Source organism: Helianthus annuus, chromosome 12, assembly GCF_002127325.2.
Source record: "Helianthus annuus cultivar XRQ/B chromosome 12, HanXRQr2.0-SUNRISE, whole genome shotgun sequence".
NCBI lineage: Eukaryota > Viridiplantae > Streptophyta > Magnoliopsida > Asterales > Asteraceae > Helianthus > Helianthus annuus.
In genome coordinates this window covers 152,366,353-152,392,664 of record NC_035444.2, presented here as the reverse complement: position 1 = coordinate 152,392,664, position 26,312 = coordinate 152,366,353, and the positions used below count along the sequence as shown (strand labels likewise).

General features: G+C 36.2%; 2 protein-coding genes and 1 pseudogene across 2 annotated transcripts; all 3 read right to left on the bottom strand.

The window, feature by feature from the left end:
- Positions 1 to 2,671: 2,671 nt before the first annotated feature.
- On the bottom strand, positions 2,672 to 4,254 carry LOC110895616 (expansin-A1). Its single transcript, XM_022142934.2, has 3 exons — positions 4,140 to 4,254; positions 3,732 to 4,044; positions 2,672 to 2,978 (listed from the first exon to the last, which is right to left on the bottom strand). Exons 1-3 carry the CDS (start codon positions 4,252 to 4,254, stop codon positions 2,672 to 2,674), a joined length of 735 nt encoding a protein of 244 aa, XP_021998626.1.
- A 3,905-nt stretch (positions 4,255 to 8,159) lies between these two features.
- Positions 8,160 to 9,748, bottom strand: LOC110895617 (expansin-A1). The gene is made up of 3 exons (XM_022142935.2): positions 9,634 to 9,748; positions 9,219 to 9,531; positions 8,160 to 8,466 (listed from the first exon to the last, which is right to left on the bottom strand). The coding sequence occupies exons 1-3, from the start codon at positions 9,746 to 9,748 to the stop codon at positions 8,160 to 8,162; spliced, it is 735 nt and encodes a 244-aa protein (XP_021998627.1).
- A 5,633-nt stretch (positions 9,749 to 15,381) lies between these two features.
- On the bottom strand, positions 15,382 to 16,963 carry LOC110895618 (annotated as a pseudogene).
- Between the last annotated feature and the right edge of the window lie 9,349 nt (positions 16,964 to 26,312).

Genomic DNA, 26,312 nt, shown 5'->3' with positions numbered 1-26,312 from the left:
TTTAAACTTTTGGTACATGTCAAGAGGCTGACAGCGAGACCGGACCTGAAGTGAGTGTTTATGAACTACATGATGTTAACGGTGGACAAGATGTACTAATAATGCTCCTGACCGAAATAGATACCTTGAAAATGGTGCTTGCATTCGGACATGCGCAAGCGTTTTATCAAGTCTGCAAAAGACAAGCAGTTCGAGGAGTCGTCTACAACTACTGATAAAATGAAGGGTTCATATGTAAGCGACCAAGTATGTGTTACCATTTCGAGCTCTTTAGAAAAATTAACTCTGAAGAGGAAAAATTGTTTCCTATATGTACATTTCCTCGCAATGTTGGAAAAAAGGCTTTGGACTAAAGGCACTCATGAAAAAAAGGTGATGTGTGGTTTAACTTTGCTTTTAACAGCTACACATTAAGAGATTAATGTGTTATTTGTCACTTATAGGCACACTGAAGGTTCAAGGGTATAGAATAATTTTTTTTTATCAAATTGAAGTTGAATTTATTCGAGAAGTTAATGGCGAATTGGACACTTCAAACAAGAAGCAGTGTTTCCAAGAGGTATAACTAATTTATATTCGTTTCCCATCGGTTTGGTTCAGCACATGTTTATAACATATTAACCGGGTGTGAAATATAAAGACATGACAGTTATTTTTTTTAAATAACATAAATAGTAATAAACTATTAATATAACAAACATATACATAATATATTCTCTAATTTATTTCATCATCTTCACATATAGCCACCAAAATATGACATACTTCACTTGGTGAGATTTGCATCTTACAATGATGAATTAAGTATGCACAGCATAAGCATTTAGTTCACATATGCATTTATTTATACATTGAACACTCTGTTACTTAAAAGGGTAGCACACTAGAGTAAAATTAAGGAACAAATCTTAAAGTAAGATCATCTTATTCTGTATAAGTGGTAACATGTTCTCACGATGCAAGTCACCCCATGGCGTGATAATTATTTAGTGTTCGAGTATTAGTAGGAATGTGATGTTATGAACTATTGTATGCCTCATGAAAATTTAAAAATCTAAACATGTAGTGTGAATGGCGAACCAGCGCTTGTCCAAAGTAAAGCTCCTGTAGCAGATTTAACAAGTTAAGAGGTTCGAACCAGTATACTACGGGCCAGGTCAACCAAAACGCCTTTTGTCCACCGGTCTCTAATCTTATTGTAGTTGATGTGATCGCATTATGCGCTTCTTATACGCGCAATCTAAATCTCAGGTAATTAGAACTTTTTTACTTTTTTTTTCTTAATAAATGCTTAGTTGAAATTTTATATCTCCATTTTGCATGTTATAGGCTGAGCAGAGGCAGGGAAGAACCGGCCGCACTTGTGACAGTGAAGTATATCGATTTGTAACTGAGCCATCTTTTTGGACAATTAGAGAAATTTGAGCCACAATCTATTATGAATATCATGTTCTCATCATGTATTCTCGACTCAGCCACAACATACGGGTTCCCCACTTTATACAAAATAACCATTTCGTTACTTGAACGTTTATTTCTTTCAAAGAATTATTTCAACAATTTTAAGTTATGTATTTGTGTGTTAGTCCACCCGCGAAATTCGCGGGATCTTAAACTAGTATCTACATATACCAAAGCATGCACCAGCTTCAACTGCATATCCTGGAAATACCTAAAATGCAAACAAGGCAACAATGATTCTTTCTCAAGATGATATACGATAATTATTATTACATTTTTAATACCTTTCACATTTTCATTTATTTAGAGTTAGTAATAATTACCCTTTATTTATTAATATTTTATAGGATTTTCATTTCTAGTTTAAGAAATTTATCTCTAATAAATCAAGAGGTAAAACAAAAAATCAAATCAAAATAACAATTATATGGGTTAACGGTATCCAAAATACAAATACGGTGTTTACAAACAGTTAAAATTGATTAAACAGTTTAAACTTAGGCAAGACAACTTATTTCACATTAAAACGATTAAGTTCAACAGTTTTGACGGTTTAACAGTTGAGTACAGTTTTAAACTTAGAACAAGTGGTGTAAACTGAAACGGACATTTATTATTTACTTATTTTTTTTTCATTTTGACAACATGTAGTTATGTGTATGTATTAGATGTCTAGAATCATAAACATCTTTATAATTCTAAAGTTCTTAATAAAAACCAATTGTTTTACGAGAAAACTGTTTTCCAACTATCAAAACCGAACGTTAAGTCGGTAAAACGACAAACCCAATGAGACAAGTTTGATATGTCACTACCCGAAAACGTAAATAGAAGTTAAACCTAGAGATTTTATCAAGGCCTGTCAAATTGCAACGTAAAAACCCGTAGTCTAACATTTACACCATAAAAGTCCTACACTACACGTAACCATCATTTGTTCTTGAAATCCAATCATCCTCTAGGTCTTACAAAGACCCCAATGAGGCATTAGTAGCTGTAAAAAACATTGCAAACACTGACATATCATCAAATGGTCATCCAAGGCCAAAAAAAGTATATTATCAATATTGGCTGGTGTAAATGATCACCTAGCCTTTTTATAAAATAAGCCCCTAGTAATTGTTGCACCTATTGTAGTTGATAAAAAGTTACAATAGCGATACTAGGTGGCCCTAACACTTACTACCCGACTGTGGGTACAATTGTCTTTTCAACGAAATTGGGAACCGCTGAAGGTCTGCCCGAAAGACCAATTAGCGGGGACAACATTGTTGGAAACCACAGTCCGACCATCACTTGTGGTGACCTTAAAAGATAGAGACTGCCCAATAAAATAAGTGTCGGATTGCCAGTTTTGCCCCCAGTTTTGTTTCATTTGTTGCCATCCTGTTCTTGACCCTTTGATTGCCACTGCGTGCACGTCACCAGCACCACCCACATTTGTAATTAACACCAAATTGAAGTAGGGGTGTCCGTTCATTTGGAACCTAATTCCACCCCTTCTCACGCAGGGTACCCTAGAAAACAAGAACAAAAAATATTACTAAAATAGTTTGGTATTAGAATTGCAATGTTTAGGCATGTAAACAAATTGGAGAAAAAGAGAGCATGCAAAAAGAGAGCATATTTTTACGGTGCAACTTGTTTCATGTTTACCTGTCATTTGTTTTTAATTTGTCATTTTGGTACTTTATTGAGATGAATTAAACGAAAAAATTAAATATTAAACACAAGCTTTAAAGAATCAAACTTTGTTTGTTCTAGTTTGTGTTCAATCATATTTGTTATAACACATGTAAATGAAATGAAAAGTAAACTACAATATATAAATGAAAATCTAAATACCAATATCATCGCATGATTAAGAAACAAGTGATGCATAAACAAAAGTTTCTAAGTATATATAAAAAAACTTCTTGTTCATATTCGTTTCTTTATTAATTTAATTAAGTAGACAAATATCTTGTTCATATTCGTTTCTTTATTAAATAAGTAGATATAAAAAAACTTTTGTCACGGTTCACGACTGATCACTAAGTACGTGATTCATTTAGAGACGGTTCACTACGCATTCTGTCTGATAATCTTTTGTAAAAATATGTTGGTATTTTAAGTAGATTACCAAAATACATTTAGTAATTGTAAAATTTCTAAAGTACATTTAATACTTTCAAAAGTATCAAAATAACTTTTCAAGACAAATGCTTGTAAATTTACCAAAACACCCACGATGTGTGAAGGCATCTCATGAAATTTAATAATTTATATACCTTCTATAAGCAACAGGAACAATTCCAGCTTTGTACTGAGCAATGCGTAGGAAGGCAGGTTGAGATAGATCAAAATGACGTAGAGGAGGGTTGCACCAGCCGCCTTTCTCGCTAGGTAAGGCGGGGTTCGGTGGGCAGAAGTTGGTGGCGGTGACAACAATGGAACCCGGTAAACACCATTGACGATCATTAACACACACGATTTGAAAACATGCCCCACAACTCAAACCATCGTTGAACAAAGCACTACTTAATGCTACATTGTTTGTACCATACCCTTGACGATACACATTCCCATACCCACAAGCACCACCTGTTATACATACAGAGTGTGTGAGTTACCGTTTTAAAAAAATAATAATAAACAACACAACAAATTTGAGATAATGTATGATCAGTACTGCATACCCACTGTGCCGTCGTCGTAGAAGGTGGCATGTGCATTGAGCCAACCGCCGTTAACGATTAACGGAAAACTAACAAGCAATAAACTAGAGAAAATGAAAATAACAATGGATTTCATTTTTGGGGAATGATAGTAACTGGCCTATGTGGGAAGCATATAAATAGGATTATTTTGAGAATTTAAGGTAACAAGATATTCAAAATGTTGTCTGGGCCGTTTAGAATAATACTTGGTAAGCACATATTCAAAAAATGTTGCATTGAAAGTCTATTTAATATTATTCCTAACTAATAGATATATAATAGTTTAAACGTGTCATAGTTAAGGATATGTATATTCTAATGTCTTATAAAATGTTGATTAGTTATATGTCATGATGTAGTCTAAAGCTTTAATATTTTCTGCTTTTTGGTATATTTTTAGGTATTTTATCTGTTATGTTTTTTTATTACTTATGTCAAAATCAAGAAATATTTATTTTTTGTTTTTTTTTTCTTATTAACACATAGTTTCCATCTGTTGTATATAAGCTTTGGAGGAAATATTATATTTCCTTTGATATTTTGAATGCATCAAGCTAGAAAAAATTCGTTAGACACTCATGTATTTTGATTTAAAGCACGTATAGAAGGATAGAAAAAAATAATTAAAATATGTTTTTACCTTTTTGATATAATTTGCTTATACTGGTTATGTTTATATTTTAGGAGTAGGTTGAGTTGTCGCTGAAAATACCTAACTTGTTATTATTGAATATTTTAGCGAAATTACGTGTCTTGTTGCTAAAACTTAAAACCTTTGTATATATGCATGAGAAGTTGATTACAATCACATTAGGGATGAATTATCGGAAGCATTCGATACCTTGGACCGACATTGTTTTTCATGACATTAGAACCATATGCTCAACAGTACACTAGTGTCGAAGATAAGTCGTATCGGGTGTAAGCAACACACCACGTTATGATTGCATCAGGCTTAGGCCGGTGGGTGTTGCATGGCGCCACTCCACCACATCATGCTCCATAGCGCCCCGGGGGCGCCATCGGCCACACCGAGGCATTCAAAGGGGGCGCCATAGTTTGTTTGCCAACATGATAGCGGAGGTTAAAGGTATGTACAGGTGGGGGCACATCTTTTCAACCAATAATATCTTTTTTTTATTTTGTTTAATATGGTGCTTTATACCATACCATGCAAGTTAAAGGGAGGGGCTTTAAAGCCCCCCATATGTCGTGGCGTTAACGTGGATCTGACGTGGCGTGATAAAGCCCTTAGGGGCATTATACCACACCCTCGAGTCTTAAAAGCACACTAATGTTGAGCGGAAGATGTATTGACATATTTGATCTTTATGATGTAGAATAACCGTAGATCATCATGTTGTAATCTAATCAATTGGGTAGACTATGAAATATAATTCATTGAAAAAACTAATCGAACTATCCGTCAAGAAAATAGAGTCAAGTGTCATATACACATGGCTTTAAAAGAATGTCTTCAAGGCCGAGTACTCCTGAGTAGTCGCTACAAGGTTGGTTGTTAAGACGAATTTCAACTCCGCCTAATTACTTGGAATCGATCAAACGCGGTTAACGTCGGATCTATTGGGTCAACTTGGGCCGAGTTTGACTTAAAAAAATAAAACATAATTTATATACCTATCATATTAAAGGATGAATATCATTTTCATGTATTTTGTTTAAAAATTAGTAAATTTATGTTAAAGCCATGTCCTACGCTAGATTTTAAACGTTAAAAACTGTCATGTTTCAGTCTAGGTTTCGGTCTAATTATGGTCATAATTATCGATAATGTGTTATGCATGTGACAGTTTTTAACATTTAAAATGGATGTTGTTTGGGACAGGGAGTGAAATTGTGATAAGCTTCATAGATCAGGGAGTAAAATGACTATTTTTTAAAGGAGTTGGACAAAACCGTTAAAATGGCCAAATTACAGGGAGTAAAATGGAAGGTTACTCTACTTCAAAAGAACATTTCCAAAATAAGTTCAACTTAATACATTACAAGTCAAAATCAAGTTCAATAACACAAAATAAGTTTTAACTTTCAACGAAATACAATATTAGTTCATTAGAATGGTAATCAACCTTCAAATATGTCACATATATCAATTTACAAGTCTAAATATATGTAAATAATAATCAGTTTTTGTAATATATTATAATGTACATAAATAAAATATATTATGAGTATAATAATCCGAACTGAGCCGACCTGAGCTACCAAGTAAGCCAAACCGAGCCAATACGGCTCGTTACGAGCCGAGTCGAGCTAGGCTCACTTTCTAATTGAGCCGAGCCGGCTTAACTCAATTTCAAACCGATCCAAGTCGAGTGAGCTTTATCCGAGCTAAATCTGAGCGAGCTTCAAGCAAACTCCGAGCCGCGAGCTTTTTGGCCAGCCCTATACCATACAAGTCTATTTTTATTATTATCTTTTTGTGAACGGCTAAGGGATAATTTCATTCAAGAAAACATGCGTAACCAAAGTTGAATCAACAAAAAATCTCATAAGTTAAAGTTACACCAATCTTACCAAGCTAGAGATGAAAAATTTTCCCATTAAGTTTAACCCGCATAAAGCTTATACACTTAATCTTTATATCCAACCAATTGATGGACATTCTTTTATATTGTAAAACAACCTCGTTCCTAGCCCGCGAAATACACTAACAAGATGTAAGGATCATATGATCATCTTCCTAAGAACCGGCCCCTTTATCAGGGGTTCTGTGAAGATCGAGGAGATCCCTAGTAAAGCAAATATCGGCAGAATATTGCACCAATACCTACTCAACGCTGACTCATGCTAGTCAATAGTCATCCAACGAACATTAACTCCTACGTGTTTAATAATGATATGTTTTATAAAATAAATCTGATACCCAGTTCAATACCTCAATGTTTCAAATATGGAATTCGGATTCGCGTCCCTTTACCATATCTACATATACCAAAGCATGCACCAGCTTCAACTGCATATCCTGGAAATACCTAAAATGCAAACAAGGCAACAATGATTCTTTCTCAAGATGATATACGATAATTATTATTACATTTTTAATACCTTTCACATTTTCATTTATTTAGAGTTAATAATAATTACCCTTTATTTTTTAATATTTTATAGGATTTTCATTTCTAGTTTACGAAATTTATCTCTAATAAATCAATAGGTAGAACAAAAAATCAAATCAAAATAACAATTATATGGGTTAACAGTATCTAAAATACAAATACGGTGTTTACAAACTGTTAAAATTGATTAAACAGTTTAAACTTAGGCAAGACAACTTGTTTCATATTAAAACGATTAAGTTCAACAGTTTTTTGACGGTTTAACAGTTGAGTACGGTTTTAAACTTAGAACAAGTGGTGTAAACTGAAACGGACATTTATTATTTACTTATTATTTTTTTCATTTTGACAACATGTTTTTATGTGTATGTATTAGAAGTCTAGAATCATAAACATCTTTATAATTCTAAAGTTCTTAATAAAAACCAATTGTTTTACGAGAAAACTATTTTCCAACTATCAAAACCGAACGTTAAGTCGGTAAAACGACAAACCCATTGAGACAAGTTTGATTTGTCACTACCCGAAAACGTAAATAGAAGTTCAACCAAGAGATTTTATCAAGGCCTGTCAAATTGCAACGTAAAAACCCGTAGTCTAACATTTACACCATAAAAATCCCACACTACACATAACCATCATTTGTTCTTGAAATCCAATCATCCTCTAGGTCTTACAAAGACCCCAATGAGGCATTAGTAGCTGTAAAAAACATTGCAAACAATGACATATCATCAAATGGTCATCCAAGGCCAAAAAAAGTATATTATCAATATTGGCGAGTGTAAATGATCACCTAGCCTTTTTTTTTAAATAAGCCCCTACTATTTGTTGCACCTATTGTAGTTGATAAAAAGTTACAATAGTGATACTAGGTGGCCCTAACACTTACTACCCGACTGTGGGTACAATTGTCTTTTCAACGAAATTGGGAACCGCTGAAGGTCTGCCCGAAAGACCAATTAGCGGGGACAACATTGTTGGACACCACAGTCCGACCATCACTTGTGGTGACCATAAAAGATAGAGACTGCCCGTTAAAATAAGTGTCGGATTGCCAGTTTTGCCCCCAGTTTTGTTTCATTTGTTGCCATCCTGTTCTTGACCCTTTGATTGCCACCGCGTGCACGTCACCAGCACCACCCACATTTGTAATTAACACCAAATTGAAGTAGGGGTGTCCGTTCATTTGGAACCTAATTCCACCCCTTCTCACGCAGGGTACCCTAGAAAACAAGAACAAAAAAATATTACTAAAATAGTTTGGTATTAGAACTGCAATGTTTAGGCATGTAAACAAATTGGAGAAAAAGAGAGCATGCAAAAAGAGAGCATATTTTTGCGGTGCAACTTGTTTCATGTTTACCTGTCATTTGTTTGTAATTTGTCATTTTGTTACTTTATTGAGATGAATTAAACGAAAAAATTATATATTAAACACAAGCTTTAAAGAATCAAACTTTGTTTGCTCTAGTTTGTGTTCAATCATATTTGTTATAACACATGTAAATGAAATGAAAATTAAATTAAAATATATAAATGAAAATCCAAATACCAATATCATCGCATGATTAAGAAACAAGTGATGCATAAACAAAAGTTTCTAAGTAGATACAAAAAAACTTCTTGTTCATATACGTTTCTTTATTAATTTAATTAAGTAGACAAATATCTTGTTCATATTCGTTTCTTTATTAAATAAGTAGATATAAAAAAACTTTGTCACGGTTCACGACTGATCACTAAGTACGTGATTCGTTTAGAGACGGTTCACTACGCATTCGGTCTGATAATCTTTTGTAAAAATATGTTGGTATTTTAAGTAGATTACCAAAATACATTTAGTAATTGTAAAATTTCTAAAGTACATTTAATACTTTCAAAATAACAAAATAACTTTTCAAGACAAATGCTTGTAAATTTACCAAAATACCCACGATGTGTGAAGGCATCTCATGAAATTTAATAATTTATATACCTTCTATAAGCAACAGGAACAATTCCAGCTTTGTACTGAGCAATGCGTAGGAAGGCAGGTTGAGATAGATCAAAATGACGTAGAGGAGGGTTGCACCAGCCGCCTTTCTCGCTAGGTAAGGCGGGGTTCGGTGGGCAGAAGTTGGTGGCGGTGACAACAATGGAACCCGGTAAACACCATTGACGATCATTAACACACATGATTTGAAAACATGCCCCACAACTCAAACCATCATTGAACAAAGCACTACTTAATGCTACATTGTTTGTACCATACCCTTGACGATACACATTCCCATACCCACAAGCACCACCTGTTATACATACAGAGTGTGTGAGTTACCGTTTTAAAAATAATAATAATAATAATAAACAACACAACAAATTTGAGATAATGTATGATCAGTACTGCATACCCATTGTGCCGTCGTCGTAGAAGGTGGCATGTGCATTGAGCCAACCGCCGTTAACGATTGACGGAAAACTAACAAGCAATAAGCTAGAGAAAATGAAAATAACAATGGATTTCATTTTTGGGGAATGATAGTAACTGGCCTATGTGGGAAGCATATAAATAGGATTATTTTGAGAATTCAAGGTAACAAGATATTCAAAATGTTGCCTGGCCGTTTAGAATAATATTTGGTAAGCACATATTCAAAAAAATATTGCATTGAAAGTCTATTTAATATTATTCCTAACTAATAGATATATCATTCAAAAAATGTATGTATTGAAAGTCTATTTAATATTATTCCTAACTAATAGATATATAATAGTTTAAACGTGTCATAGTAAAGGATATGTATATTCTTATGTCTTATAAAATGATGATTAGTTATATGTCATGATGTAGTCTAAAACATTAATATTTTCTGCTTTTTAGTATATTTTTAGGTATTTCCTCTGTTATGTTTTTTTATTACTTATGTCCAAATCAAGAAATATTTATTTTTTATTTTTTTCCTTATTAACACATAGTTTCCATCTATTGTATATAAGCTTTGGAGGAAATATTATATTTCTTTTGATATTTTGAATGCATCAAGCTAGAAAAAATTGGTTAGACACTCATGAATTTTGATTTAAAGCATGTATAGAAGGATAGAAAAAAATAATTAAAATATGTTTTTACCTTTTTGATATAATTTGCTTATTATGTTTATATTTTAGGAGTAGGTTTAGTTGTCGCTAAAAATACCTAACTTATTATTATTGAATATTTTAGCGAAATTATGTGTCTTGTTGCTAAAACTTAAAACCTTTGTATATATGCATGACAAGTTGATAACAATCTCCTTAGGGATGAATTATTGGAAGCATTCGATACCTTGGACTGACATTGTTTTTCATGACATTAGAACCATATGCTCAACAGTACACTAATGTCGAAGATAAGTCGTATCGGGTGTAAGCAGCACACCACGTTATGATTACATCAGGCTTAGGCCGGTGGGTGTTGCATGGCGCCACTCCGCCACATCATGCTCCATAGCGCCCCGGGGGCGCCATCGGCCACACCGAGGCATTCAAAGGGGGCGCCATTGTTTGTTCGCCAACGTGATAGCGGAGGTTAAAGGTGTGTGCAGGTGGGGGCCACATCTTTTTAACCAATAATATCTTTTTTTTTATTTTGTTTAATAGGGGGCTTTATACCAAACCATGCAAGTTAAAGGGAAGGGCTTTAAAGCCCCCCATATGACGTGACGTTGACGTGGATCTAACGTGGCGTGATAAAGCCCTTAGGGGCTTTATACCACACCCTCGAGTCTTAAAAGCACACTAATGTTGAGCAGAAGCTGTATTGACATATTTGATCTTTATGATGTAGAATAACCGTAGATCATCGTGTTGTAATCTTATCAATTGGGTAGACTATGAAATATAATTCATTGCAAAAACTAATCAAACTAGCCGTCAAGAAAATAGAGTCAAGTGTCATATACACATGGTTGTAAAACCATGTCTCCAAGGCCGAATGCTCCCTGAGTAGTTGCTACAAGGTAGCTTGTCAAGGCGAATTTCTTCAACTCCGCCTAATTACTTGGAATCGATGAAAGGCGGTCAACGTCGGATCTAGTGGGTCAACTTGGGCCGAGTTTGACTTAAAAAAATAAAACATAATTTCTATGCCTATCATATTAAAGAATGGATATCATTTTCATGTATTTTGTTATAAAAATTAGTAAATTTATGTTATTTTGACATATATTTAATTTCCATAAACTAATTTCTTTATAATTTAACAGGTTTGAGTACTTTCCGTGTACTCTTCGCCTAGGCCGAGTACTCTCAACTCCCTGGTCGACCGACGAGGGAGCGCCTAACGAGTTTTGCAACCTTGGATATACATATACATTTTCCCTATATTATTTCACAACTTTACTTCCCCTCACATTTACACTGTTCAATTTTTTTTTTCTTTTCATTGGTCATGAGGTGAGATGATACACACTTGAACCCACACCCTTTTCTCTCTCTTAACTAAAATTACATACATAGTCTCTCCTAATAAAGTTATTAGATCATGGTATATCAAATACCTTTTTACTTTATATTTACTTATTCTAAAATTTAAACTAGCCACATATTTAGTGATATTCTAAAGCCCATTGTATATGTAATTAACTAAGATTAGAGATTTATTTTAGTTAATTACACACATAATTTCTCCTAATAAAGTTCATGCATTAAAAATCAAATACCTTTTTACTTTATATTTATTTATTCTAAAATTTAAACTAGCCACATATTTAGGGGGTGTTTGGGGTTGAGTTTTGAAAATAGATTATGCGTTTTGAATAATCATAATCAGATAATTAGCTGTAATAAAACGTGCTGCAGAAAGATAGTGTTTGGATTTGATTATGTTGTTTGATATCACAATAATCAGATAATCAACATTGTTTGGATTTGATTATGTTGTTTGATATCACAATAATCAGATAATCAACTATTTGAGTGTTTGGGAAGTATATATATTTCAAAAAAATAAATAAGTGAAAACGTAAAAAATCAGTTTTTGGATTATCACGTTTTCCTGCAGCAAGGGGTGACCTACTTATGGATTATCACGTTTTGAACTCTACAAAACGTAAAAAATCACTTTTTATTTATTTTTTACCAAACACTCAAAATAGATTTTTTGCGATTTCAAAACACAATAGTCAAATAATCAGGTTGAAAACGCAATCCCAAACACCCCCTTAGTGATATTTCTAAAGCCCATTGTATATGTAATTAACTAAGATTAGAGATTTTATTTTAGTTAATTACACACATAGTCTCTCCTAATAAAGTTCATGCAGTGAAAGATATATTATTCTCACTGATAATCATTGTCTATTTTATTTTCCGGTCTATCACTATCGCCTTTCGACTTTTGAAATTTCATTTTTGTATTGGTCTAAATTTTGCGGGTTAACACGCCACAACGAACGTTCCCAATATTTTTTTTGTTTGTTTGACGGTCCCGCTGCAAAGTGCGGGTCCTAAAAACTCGTTAATTACAAATTACAACTTCTCCAGGTTACAATTTCGGACATTATTATGTAAACAGTTAAATATAATCTCCCTTTTTATCTTTTAACTATTGGTATTAAATACAATACTTCTTTAATTTTTGACACAAAACACTTCTTTTAGAAGATTTATAAAAATAAACAGTTTAAACAGGTCAAGCCATGTATCTGTTAGATTGACGTGCACACAACTAAAACGTATTTGTTCGACCTATGAGGCCCAAACAGTATACATGCCCATAAATAGTAAAAACAAACAATATGCAACATTGGAAATTGGAATATTGGATACGGGTTAAAAAAAATACTTAGGGTCTGTTTGGTATGTGGTAATGGAATGGACGAAGGAATGAAATGGACGAGGTAATGGAATGGATGAGGGAATGCAATGGATCATTATCATTCCATGTCTTGTTTGGTTACCATGTGTGAATGGAATGCATTATTATGTGTATTGTTCGGTAGGCAAGAAAAACGAAGTAATAAAATCAGCGGTGAGGGGGTGGTCGGTGGTAGTGATTGTGGGTGGGTTATAGGTGGCGGTGGTGGGTGGCGGCGATGGCGGCGAGTGGGGGTGCGGCGGTGACGACGAGTGGTGGAGGCGACAAGGCGGCTGTTGGTAGTGGGTGGCGGCGGAGGTGGCGGTGGGTGGCGGCGGAGGTGGCGGTGGGTGGCGGCGGAGGTGGCGGTGGGCGGCGGCGGCAGTTGGTGGCGGTGGTGGTGGTGGCGTCGACGATGGTGGTGGGTGGTGGCGGCAGCGAATGGCGTTGGCGGTTGGTCGCGGTTGTGGGAGATAACGGTGGCGGGTGGGTGACGGCGGCGGTGGCGACGATGGCTGTCGAGGTGAGGTGGTGGCGGGTGGCGGCAATGGCGTCGGTGGTGAGTGGTGGTAGTGGTGGGTTGTGGCGAAGGTGGTTGCCGGTTGGTTGTGGTGTTGTTGATGAATGGTTCAAACCAATTTCAAACCAAGCCAAGTCGAGCGAGCTTTATCCGAGCTAAATCTGAGCGAGCTTCAGCAAGCTCCGAGCCGTGAGCTTTTTGGACAGCCCTATACCATACAAGTCTATTTTTATTTATTATTATCTTTTTGTGAACGGCTAAGGGATAATTTCATTCAAGAAAACATGCGTAACCGAAGTTGAATCAACAAAAAATCTCATAAGTTAAAGTTACACCAATCTTACCAAGCTAGAGATGAAAAATTTTCCCATTAAGTTTAACCCGCATAAAGCTTATACACTTAATCTTTATATCCAACCAATTGATGGACATTCTTTTATATTGTAAAACAACCTCGTTCCTAGCCCGCGAAATACACTAACAAGATGTAAGGATCATATGATCATCTTCCTAAGAACCGGCCCCTTTATCAAGGGGTTCTGTGAAGATCGAGGAGATCCCTAGTAAAGCAAATATCGGCAGAATATTGCACCAAATACCTACTCAATGCTGACTGATGCAAGTCAATAGTCATCCAACGAACATTAACTCCTACGTGTTTAATAATGATATGTTTTATAAAATAAATCTCATACCCAGTTCAATACCTACCTGAATGTTTCAAATATGGCATTCGGATTCGCGTCCCTTTACCATATCTACATATACCAAAGCATGCACCAGCTTCAACTGCATATCCTGGAAATACCTAAAATGCAAACAAGGCAACAATGATTCTTTCTCAAGATGATATACGATAATTATTATTACATTTTTAATACCTTTCACATTTTCATTTATTTAGAGTTAGTAATAATTACCCTTTATTTATTAATATTTTATAGGATTTTCATTTCTAGTTTAAGAAATTTATCTCTAATAAATCAAGAGGTAAAACAAAAAATCAAATCAAAATAACAATTATATGGGTTAACGGTATCTAAAATACAAATACGGTGTTTACAAACAGTTAAAATTGATTAAACAGTTTAAACTTAGGCAAGACAACTTGTTTCACATTAAAACAATTAAGTTCAACAGTTTTGACGGTTTAACAGTTGAGTACGGTTTTAAACTTAGAACAAGTGGTGTAAACTGAAACGGACATTTATTATTTACTTTTTTTTTTCATTTTGACACATGTAGTTATGTGTATGTATTAGATGTCTAGAATCATAAACATCTTTATAATTCTAAAGTTCTTAATAAAAACCAATTGTTTTACGAGAAAACTGTTTTCCAACTATCAAAACCGAACGTTAAGTCGGTAAACGACAAACCCAATGAGACAAGTTTGATTTGTCACTACCCGAAAACGTAAATAGAAGTTCAACCTAGAGATTTTATCAAGGCCTGTCAAATTGCAACGTAAAAACCCGTAGTCTAACATTTACACCATAAAAGTCCTACACTACACATAACCATCATTTGTTCTTGAAATCCAATCATCCTCTAGGTCTTACAAAGACCCCAATGAGGCATTAGTAGCTGTAAAAAACATTGCAAACACTGACATATCATCAAATGGTCATCCAAGGCCAAAAAAAGTATATTATCAATATTGGCTGGTGTAAATGATCACCTATCCTTTTTATAAAATAAGCCCCTAGTAATTGTTGCACCTATTGTAGTTGATAAAAAGTTACAATAGCGATACTAGGTGGCCCTAACACTTACTACCCGACTGTGGGTACAATTGTCTTTTCAACGAAATTGGGAACCGCTGAAGGTCTGCCCGAAAGACCAATTAGCGGGGACAACATTGTTGGAAACCACAGTCCGACCATCACTTGTGGTGACCTTAAAAGATAGAGACTGCCCAATAAAATAAGTGTCGGATTGCCAGTTTTGCCCCCAGTTTTGTTTCATTTGTTGCCATCCTGTTCTTGACCCTTTGATTGCCACTGCGTGCACGTCACCAGCACCACCCACATTTGTAATTAACACCAAATTGAAGTAGGGGTGTCCGTTCATTTGGAACCTAATTCCACCCCTTCTCACGCAGGGTACCCTAGAAAACAAGAACAAAAAATATTACTAAAATAGTTTGGTGTTAGAATTGCAATGTTTAGGCATGTAAACAAATTGGAGAAAAAGAGAGCATGCAAAAAGAGAGCATATTTTTGCAGTGCAACTTGTTTCATGTTTACCTGTCATTTGTTTGTAATTTGTCATTTTGGTACTTTATTGAGATGAATTAAACGAAAAAATTATATATTAAACACAAGCTTTAAAGAATCAAACTTTGTTTGTTCTAGTTTGTGTTCAATCATATTTGTTATAACACATGTAAATGAAATGAAAAGTAAACTATAATATATAAATGAAAATCTAAATACCAATATCATCGCATGATTAAGAAACAAGTGATGCATAAACAAAAGTTTCTAAGTATATATAAAAAAACTTCTTGTTCATATTCGTTTCTTTATTAATTTAATTAAGTAGACAAATATCTTGTTCATATTCGTTTCTTTATTAAATAAGTAGATATAAAAAAACTTTTGTCACGGTTCACGACTGATCACTAAGTACGTGATTCATTTAGAGACGGTTCACTACGCATTCTGTCTGATAATCTTTTGTAAAAATCTGTTGGTATTTTAAGTAGATTACCAAAATACATTTAATAATTGTAAAATTTCTAAAGTACATTTAATACTTTCAAAAGTAACAAAATAACTTTTCAAGACAAATGCTTGTAAATTTACCAAAACACCCACGATGTGTGAAGGCATCTCATGAAATTTAATAATTTATATACCTTCTATAAGCAACAGGAACAATTCCAGCTTTGTACTGAGCAATGCGTAGGAAGGCAGGTTGAGATAGATCAAAATGACGTAGAGGAGGGTTGCACCAGCCGCCTTTCTCGCTAGGTAGGCGGGGTTCGGTGGGCAGAAGTTGGTGGCGGTGACAACAATGGAACCCGGTAAACACCATTGACGATCATTAACACACACGATTTGAAAACATGCCCCACAACTCAAACCATCGTTGAACAAAGCACTACTTAATGCTACATTGTTTGTACCATACCCTTGACGATACACATTCCCATACCCACAAGCACCACCTGTTATACATACAGAGTGTGTGAGTTACCGTTTTAAAAAAATAATAATAAACAACACAACAAATTTGAGATAATGTATGATCAGTACTGCATACCCATTGTGCCGTCGTCGTAGAAGGTGGCATGTGCATTGAGCCAACCGCCGTTAACGATTAACGGAAAACTAACAAGCAATAAACTAGAGAAAATGAAAATAACAATGGATTTCATTTTTGGGGAATGATAGTAACTGGCCTATGTGGGAAGCATATAAATAGGATTATTTTGAGAATTTAAGGTAACAAGATATTCAAAATGTTGTCTGGGCCGTTTAGAATAATACTTGGTAAGCACATATTCAAAAAATGTTGCATTGAAAGTCTATTTAATATTATTCCTAACTAATAGATACATAATAGTTTAAACGTGTCATAGTTAAGGATATGTATATTCTAATGTCTTATTTTATCTGTTATGTTTTTTTATTACTTATGTCAAAATCAAGAAATATTTATTTTTTGTTTTTTTTTTCTTATAACACATAGTTTCCATCTGTTGTATATAAGCTTTGGAGGAAATATTATATTTCTTTTGATATTTTGAATGCATCAAGCTAGAAAAAATTCGTTAGACACTCATGTATTTTGATTTAAAGCACGTATAGAAGGATAGAAAAAAATAATTAAAATATGTTTTTACCTTTTTGATATAATTTGCTTATACGGGTTATGTTTATATTTTAGGAGTAGGTTAAGTTGTCGCTAAAAATACCTAACTTGTTATTATTGAATATTTTAGCGAAATTACGTGTCTTGTTGCTAAAACTTAAAACCTTTGTATATATGCATGAGAAGTTGATAACAATCACATTAGGGATGAATTATTGGAAGCATTCGATACCTTGGACCGACATTGTTTTTCATGACATTAGATGTCACACCCTCAAATTACCACTTATGGAGTGTCCCTGTTAGGCGTGTGACCACTAGTAATGAGCCACCAATTACATTGAATCCATAAGTTTAAAATAAAGTTTCATCATTTGATAGTAATAAAATCCAAACATAAGTAATTCAAAAACCATCAAGTTCAGCGGAAGCGTTAACGTAACATAATGTAAATACTTTCCAACATCCATAGTAAATAAATGTTTGATAAATAAACCCATCAATGCAACCATGACCACTCACGCCCTCCAGCCAGCAAGTTCCTGTTACCAAGTACCTAACGACCTGCGAGCATGTAACAAGTGTATCAGACAAAGCTGGCGAGTTCACAGTTTTAGAAAACGTTTGTTACCAGTTGTATGTAAAACAGTTCACTGAAAATGCAAGTAATATTGTTAATATCTCAATTCCGAACAAGACGGCTCCTGATGTACATGACTGCCCTTTCCCACGTACTCCTATCTAGTACTGGGCCCGACTGGGTCATTAGTTCACATCCGTCCTCTCTAGGAGCGGTGTGAGGGTGCCAAACCTAAGTAGCGCTACCAACTAATACCCGTTACCCTCCAGGTAACAATATAAGGGACTTACAAAAATGATAGGTGAGAATATTAACCAATATACCCGTTTTTACCCAAAAGACTTATCCCTCCACGGGATACCCACTGACTGTCCCCAACCACTGGGACGCATGCTCGAATGTAGTGAACTCACCTTAGGTTGCTCGGTTGTTACGTACTTTTACGCGTTAAATGTTAAGTCCGTTACACGCAACCTAATGTATATAAAACGTAAGTACACGTATGTAGGATCATGCAATACCCTAGTGTTTCCACACTACTCAAGATTTAAGTGAACCAAGTTAACAAGTTGTCACACAATAGCACCCATGCGATGATATATATATATCTATACTATATAATAAAAGAAACCATTTTGAGGACACTTGTCATTATATTAGGCCATGTTTTATAGATAAGTATTATTTTAGTTTAATTTTTTTCTAATTAATTATAGATAATCTTTCTACTAAATATTATTTAGTTTAATTTCTTATGGATAATTATTATTTAGTTTAATCTCCTTCTCATTTATAATATTATTTATTTAACTAATAGAGTAAATTACGATTTTGGCCCTTGTGGTTATATCACTTTTACACTTTTAGCTCAGAAAGAATTTTTAACATCTAAGCCCCCAACGTCTTTTTTTCTAATTTTTTTTGGCCCCTAACGTCTTTTTTCTAACCCGTTTGGCCCCTAACATTTAATGGATGGGGTTAGTGTTAAGGGCCAAAAAGGTTAGAAAAAAAAGACGTTGGGGATTCAGATGTTAAAAAATTCTTTTTTGGACTAAAAGGGTAAAAGTGATATAACCACAGGGGCCAAAATCGTAATTTACTCTAACTAATATTATTTATCATTTATACATTTACGGAGTTTTAAATAATGGGTTAAATTTGTTGAGACTTCGTTAACAAATTTTGCTACAACAAAATAATCTATTTATATGAATCTAAATTTATTTATCACGAAAACCAAACTTTGTATTAATATATTAAAGAGTAAACTGCCATTTTGGTCCCTGTGGTTTGGCCAGTTTTGCCACTTTAGTCCAAATTTCAAACTTTTTACATCCAGGGCCCTGTGGTTTGGTTTTTGTTGCCATTTTGATCCAAATTTCAAATTTGACCAGATTCTCCTACTTAAACCCTTCTATTTTGTCTTTACTCTCAGGGGCATTTTGGGCATTTTAAAAATTATTATCTTTAATTGTATATATTTAATACCTAAAACAATTATATATAATATATACACCCACACATACAGAACTCTCTCTCTCTCTCTCTCGTCTTTCTCACTCTGCTTTCTCTCTCTCTGTCTCAACTACCACCACCACCACCCCCACCACCACCGTATCATCACCACCACCAACTCTGCTCTCTCTCTGAACTACCACCACCACACCCCCACCACCCCCACCACCGTATCATCACCACCACCGTACCTACCACCACCACCTCCTCCACCGTCTCTCTCTTTCTCTCTCTCTCTCTCTCTCCTCCTGCCGCCACAAACCACCACCCCCACCACCGCATCATCCCCACCACCACCGTCTCTCTGCATCATCCCCACGAAATCAGGTTAGATCTCTCTCTTAACACACTCACCACCACCACAACCACCACTAGCACCACCACAATCCCCATCTTCCACCGTAAACCAATCAAACCCACTAGCCTCATCGTTCGGTGCAAACACCGTCAATCCAATCAAAGCTCCAGATTCAATCGACTGATTATCAGCATCCTCCATGGAAGCTTGTCAGAAGGAGGGTTTAAAGGTTTTCTTGATTCTTTTGTTCACCATTTTTGTCTGGTGTTCTTGATTTTGCCTCTGCTCACCGTGGTGGTGCGATTCGGGAGGCGGCGGCGGAAACGGCGGTGGTGGTGCGATTCGGGATCAGAGGAGGTAGAGAGGGTGGTAGGAGGTGGTGGAGAGCGGCGGTTGGAGGATGACGGAGTCGTCTTCTACGACCACCCACCACCGAATCAGCAACATTAGCCACAGCTTCCGATTTTTTATTTTGGACCACTATAACTTTCTGGATGTTTGTTGGATGTAATCTTGTTTCTGATGTTGTAGATTTGGAAATACCAAGGGACGTAGAGGGTTGCTAATGCTGCATTGGAACATGGAATTGAGATAATAAAATCAATTCAGCAGGAGGAGAAAGAAGAAAAGGAGGGTGGGGGTGGGGGTGGGGTGGGTAGTTGGGCAGGCAAAATGACCAAAATGCCCCTTCAGAAAAAGACAAAAAACCAGGCTGCAACAGTGAAAAATTGGGGTTTTTGAATTTTGGACTAAAATGGCAACAAAAGTGAAACCATAAGGACCCAGATGTAAAAAGTTTGAGATTTGGACTAAAGTGGCGAAACTGGCCAAACCACAGGGACCAAAATGGCAGTTTACTCTATATTAAATATTTTTATTTTCACTATACAAAATTACAATTACTGACTTTTTTTTATTATTTGGTATATAAAATTACATTTATTTAACTCGTGTAATAAATGAGGTTTTTTAAAGATGTATTATTTTATTATTTGGTAAACAATATTACATTTATTTAACCCGTGTAATACATGTAGTTTTAAAGATATAATTTTTTTTTATTTGGTATATAAAATTACATTAATTCAACTCATACAATATGGTTCTTATATATATAACTTTTTATTATTTAATATATAAAATTATATTTATTCAACCCGTGCAATAAAGGAAGTTTTTAAAGATATAATGTATTATTCTTTACTATATAAATTTATTTACTCAACTCGTGTAATACACGGGTTATAACCTAATATATATATATCCACAACTACTTAAACAATCCTGTCATCCAATATAATTATAACAGAAGGTTTTCACTTGCATTCCCAAACTCCACATTTTATTTATGTTCTAAGATTACTAATTCACATAGTAATAATGTGCACCTAACATACATGTATTCTCCATTCAACAAATTTCATATAAACAACACATACATGTGATCAACCCAATTGCAATTCGGCCCACCCAGTCCTTATCCCCTTTTGCATCACAAATTCACAATTTCATAGCTTCTTAATTCATCTAACAATTTACTTACCTATATTCACAAATAACCTCTAATACTTTATGCTAATACAAATCGACCCACTGTACAAAATTGGACTACATAGGTTGGGTCAATTGTGCAATCCAATTACTTGTGGGCCAACCACAGCTATGCACAACTCGTTCATTTGTGCAGCTCAAAGAAACTAACATGGTTCAATGGGATACGCGGCCCGATCAAATATATGTACGTCTAATTAAATATGCAGCCCGGTTAACGTGTAAGACCCAATTAAATGTGCGATTCGTGCCGTAAATGAAGCAAATCAGTTTCATCTATCAAGTTTACCCAAAACAATCAGTTGCCTCATTTCAAAATCATGCGAGTTTATTCAGTTATAATTTACCTAATACTTAACATATGTTCATAGTTTCTTTTTCATATAGTTGTGCACATTAACAAGTAATCATGGTCCCTCTCACTTCTAGTTCGGCCAGTAAGCAATACGTATTTTAACATTGGTTTGACTTATATTGAAAAATGATTTAATAAATATCCTAGAGCACATGATCTAGAATCTGCTTTTTTTTACTAGTCACGTAGACATCACACAAATACCTTCATTTCCTACCCTAACATGCAAAGATTACTTGCTATAAGACACAAATACTCTAACCGATAGGCTAATACATAACCTGCACCTCATATTCATTAAACATCTTTCATCATGCAACAGTACCGTATTCATTAAACATCTTTCATCATGCACTAAATTATGACATATAACCACATATAACCAGAACTACAAGAACAATAATTAACCAGTTCGAGCACTACAGGAACAATTAATGAGAAGTCTAGATCGAAACGAAACCGCGACACAAGCTCTTAATTATCAACTACGGAGTAATCGGAACGTACCAACTGTGGAGATGGTCTACGGTGGATGTTGCGTCGTCAAAGAGGGTTGCGTCGAGCGAAGGTTGCGGACAGCCGTTTGGCACTACAGTTAGGGTTTACGGCGTAGAGAAAGTGAACAAAAAGGAAACGATCATCTGAATATATATTACACACTACGTTATATATGAAAGTATAAGTTTGGGGCGGTTGAGGAAGTGTTGAGTTGGGCCGGTGATGAACGAGGGAAAAAAAAGAGTTGGGCTGCCCTCGTTTCTCTTGGTCCGCACAAAGCAAAGCAAAAGGGAAAAGTTGGCGGTTTAGGGGGTGTTTGCAAACATGGCTGACAACAGCATATATGGCTAGGTGTATTGGGCAGAAAATATAAAACAAATCGTGAACATTTGCTTTTCTTTGATTAAATAAATATATATTTTTTTTAACTAAGATAAATATTTATATTTTGTTATGGTTCGGGCCTCAAGGGTTTCGAGTCACACGAGTGGGTTGGATCGACAAACGAGACATGCTCTTTGGTTCAAGCGATTCGGGTTGGTTCGACACGGTATGGATTTGGTTTTGAATATTCGTTTGCACACCGTAAATTAAATGAGTATATAATAATTTCGTCGAACAAAGATTGAAATATAAATGTGAAACAAATGGTTTTTACCTCGAGAATTCGGGTTGTCACATCATCCCCAACTTGAAAGAAATTTCGTCCCGAAATTTGACAAGCAATACAGAGAAGTGAAACGATAGAAACTCAAATTAAACTATATGCAACACCACACACATAATAATCAAGCATTACAAACAATCACCAATCATCCAGATAATCACACAGACACTACGTAAACCAAATTGTAGAAACAGAATTGTGAAATCAGTCGGGTGTCACATCATCCCCAACTTGAAAGGAATTTCGTCCCGAAATTCGCCAGTGATAACAAAAGTTGGTTCGACCCCTTGAACAATTGAGGATATTAAAGTTTTGACAGATCCTTACGTTCCTATGTGAACTCCAGTCCACGTATTGAGGTTTAACAAGCCCTCACGATTGTCATACGACTTATGCTAGCGAACCTTGACTTCTTAGTCCATGTTTTCGATAGATTCCCTGATAAATACAACTGATCCGATGATTTCAGGTTCCGGTAAGGGTATCACAAGGGTTTCATCGGACAAACACAGCCTTATATCCAGGTCATATATACCATTACGATAGTTATCCCGTTTCATCAATTAGCCCGAGTTTATGAGCCATGTCACCGTTTCGTTCCAGTAATCCGAATGTGTTAACGCGTCGTAAACTAAGCTTGCCATGTTTTCTATAGCGTACCGCACCCTCCCAGGGTGATACTTTCGATTATGACACGTTCGTATACAACAACTCCCAGTGTTTCCTAAGCTTATTAGCTTTCCTAGCAGTCACGCGTTGCCATCAAACAATTTCCGATCCAAGCAATCCTCAAGAGTTTTGAGCTCAAGACCTGGACCTGCGATTACGTTGTCAACCACCTTAGTCCAACAAAGAGATTAGCATTACTGTCCAGGTTATGCCTCAAACAGGGTTGTACACGGTACAACTGCATTAGAGCTTCTCCCAAATATAAGTGTCCTTCCCAAACGTTTACTAAAGTCAATCATGCACATGCTCGCAGCATGCCTTCATGTATTCAGATGGTTCGTCACTCTGCTCGATTGTCCTACAGTGATAAGCAATGCTTATGTCAAGACGTGAGCCAAGGGCGTGCTGGTTACATGCGGCGATCAACTATTGTTAATGGTTGCGTTTCCGCTCCGAGTTGTAAGTAGATTAGTGGCAAAATTCATAGCAGTCTGCTCCCATCTTCCATATCGGTGTTGCCGGTTTCTTATCCTTCGCCTTGACTTTCCCACAAGTCAACCATCATTCACATACATTGCTAGGTGGGCCTTCATGCCCGATCACCAGTACAAGATTTATAGATCCTAATATCTCTTAGCAAAACCCAGATGACTAGAATATCGAGGCCGGTGTACCTTGCTCAACACATGTTCCCTGCGGTTGCCTATAGTGAGGCCCGCATTCATTCCATGAAATAGCAAATATCGTCCGGCCTGCCAAAGGTTGCTTCCCCATGCCCCGCATGGTTTAACCTTGAGAAATTCCATCATTCAGTTCTTCAGTTTGGACAGAGCAAGCTTGATTAGGTATGATAGAGTGGATAGTGAGCTGCAAAGCTCGTGCACGCTTAGGTTTCAAAGTCGTAACCTTTCAATAGCTCCATCCAGCGATGACTTCACACGTTTAGCTCTTTTAGAAACAAGGGCACACGGGAGGCTCTTGTGATCGGTCTAGGTAGTACATTTGGTACCATCCAAGTAATGCCTCCAATTTAAATCTAAAGACCAGGGTCTCCACCGCAGGTTGTGACTCGTGCAACTCCTCCTGTAAATCCACTACATAAGCCATCACCTTCTCGTGTTGCCTCGGCGTATAACTGGGACTCTGATTTGAACCATCATGGTATACCACTAAATCATCAGTACCCTCGGACAGAAGCGATGCTTAGTGCATTGTAGTGCTTTCCCACGAATACACAGCACCCTGCTGTGCTAAAGAGCTTAAAGCTGCGCAATCTTCGGAAATTTCACGATGAATCTACGATAGTATCTCGCTAGACCAAGAAATTACTGTATCCCCAGTGGACTATTCGGTGCCGATCAATATCTAATGAAATGGATCTCTAGCGAGATCTGCATGTATCCCCACTTCGTTGACTACGTGACAAGGAAAGTGTACCTCCCAAATCCTGAAGTCACACTTAGGTAGACTTCGCATGAAGTTGCTCCTCCCCTAGGAGCTCTAAGACAAAATACAGGTGTCGTTCGTGGTGTTCTTTTCCCCTGATAGTGATTCAGAACGTCATCAAAACACGGTCGATCCATGTGGTCCATAAAGTTGCTGATGTGTTGATTCACCCAAAGGTCATGGAATACAATGTCGTAATGGCCACACTGCGCTTGATATGCCGTTGTAGGAACATTCTCTCCTTATACTTCCATCTGATAATAGTCCGTTCGTTAGTCAATCCTGAATGGAAGCTTGACTTTTGCTACTGGTCGATAGACTGGGAATACATGGTCGAGGTAAACGGTTCTTGACTGCCATTTTGCTGAGTTCTCGAGAATCAGTACACATATCCAACGGTAAAACTTATCTTCACGGGTATAACTAGGGCTCCCCAAAGCGAAAAGCTAGGTCCGACAAAACTCCTGTTCAACAGTTCCTGTAGTTGATTAGACAGCTCTTGCAATCCTCCTGGTGCAAGACAGTAAGAGTACGAGTAATCAGAACTGCCTCTGGCGTGAGATCAAACTGAGATTCAGCCTAACAGTTGTGGAAGTAAACCTAAAAGTTCCCCAAGTAGCATGCTGAGAGGAATCACGAACAATTGGTGGACTCTCGATCCTATTTCCTTAGCCCACACATTAGTAACGGTTGCCAACCTAGTGGGGTAGTCCCTCCATAGACGCTCCTGGCTTTCATTGCTGAAATGATACTAACCTTTACACCACACTGATGCTTTAGGACATAGGGTTCGCCACTAGGGAGAGGGATACTCAAAATTTCCCCCTCACAAGGTATACCCGTGCGTTATTTGGATAACCAATCCACACTAACTATTACAACAAAACTACCAAGGGTAAATGTCGAACACTTGTCTCACAAGGTCGAGTTTGCATCCCAACGAACCTATGAGCCTTTAATTGACTTGTCATTAGCCGATTCCACAACAGGTTTAGTTTCAAGAGGCATCAGGGTTAAACACGGCAGAGACCGAAACGATTAGTTACCGAGAACGTGTAGGCCACCATGTTGCTATTATCCTGGCATCGCCCACGCCAGTCCTGAATGCCCTTCCAAGAGCATCATTCCCAGTGTTGTTGTTTTCGTTACGAGGATTCTCAATACTGCCATCGTTCCCTTGGTCGTTGTCGTCTTGGTTTAACAACTGCCCATCCATGTCGTAGGCACCTTCATTTCCATACTGAAGGCTACGATTACAAGTACTTTGATGTTGCCATGACTGTTGCCTCTAATGTCGTTGCTTGAAACGGGATCCTACGATCTTTCACCAACC

What these genes read in the sequence shown, in the direction of transcription:
- LOC110895616 (XM_022142934.2), bottom strand. Translation starts at nt 4,254, where the DNA reads ATGAAATCCATTGTTATTTTCATTTTCTCTAGTTTATTGCTTGTTAGT. An exon ending in CTACGACGACGGCACAGTGG is followed by an intron (nt 4,045 to 4,139) that starts GTATGCAGTACT and finishes TATGTATAACAG; the next exon opens with GTGGTGCTTGTGGGTATGGG. An exon ending in GTTCCTGTTGCTTATAGAAG is followed by an intron (nt 2,979 to 3,731) that starts GTATATAAATTA and finishes CTTGTTTTCTAG; the next exon opens with GGTACCCTGCGTGAGAAGGG.
- LOC110895617 (XM_022142935.2), bottom strand. Translation starts at nt 9,748, where the DNA reads ATGAAATCCATTGTTATTTTCATTTTCTCTAGCTTATTGCTTGTTAGT. An exon ending in CTACGACGACGGCACAATGG is followed by an intron (nt 9,532 to 9,633) that starts GTATGCAGTACT and finishes TATGTATAACAG; the next exon opens with GTGGTGCTTGTGGGTATGGG. An exon ending in GTTCCTGTTGCTTATAGAAG is followed by an intron (nt 8,467 to 9,218) that starts GTATATAAATTA and finishes CTTGTTTTCTAG; the next exon opens with GGTACCCTGCGTGAGAAGGG.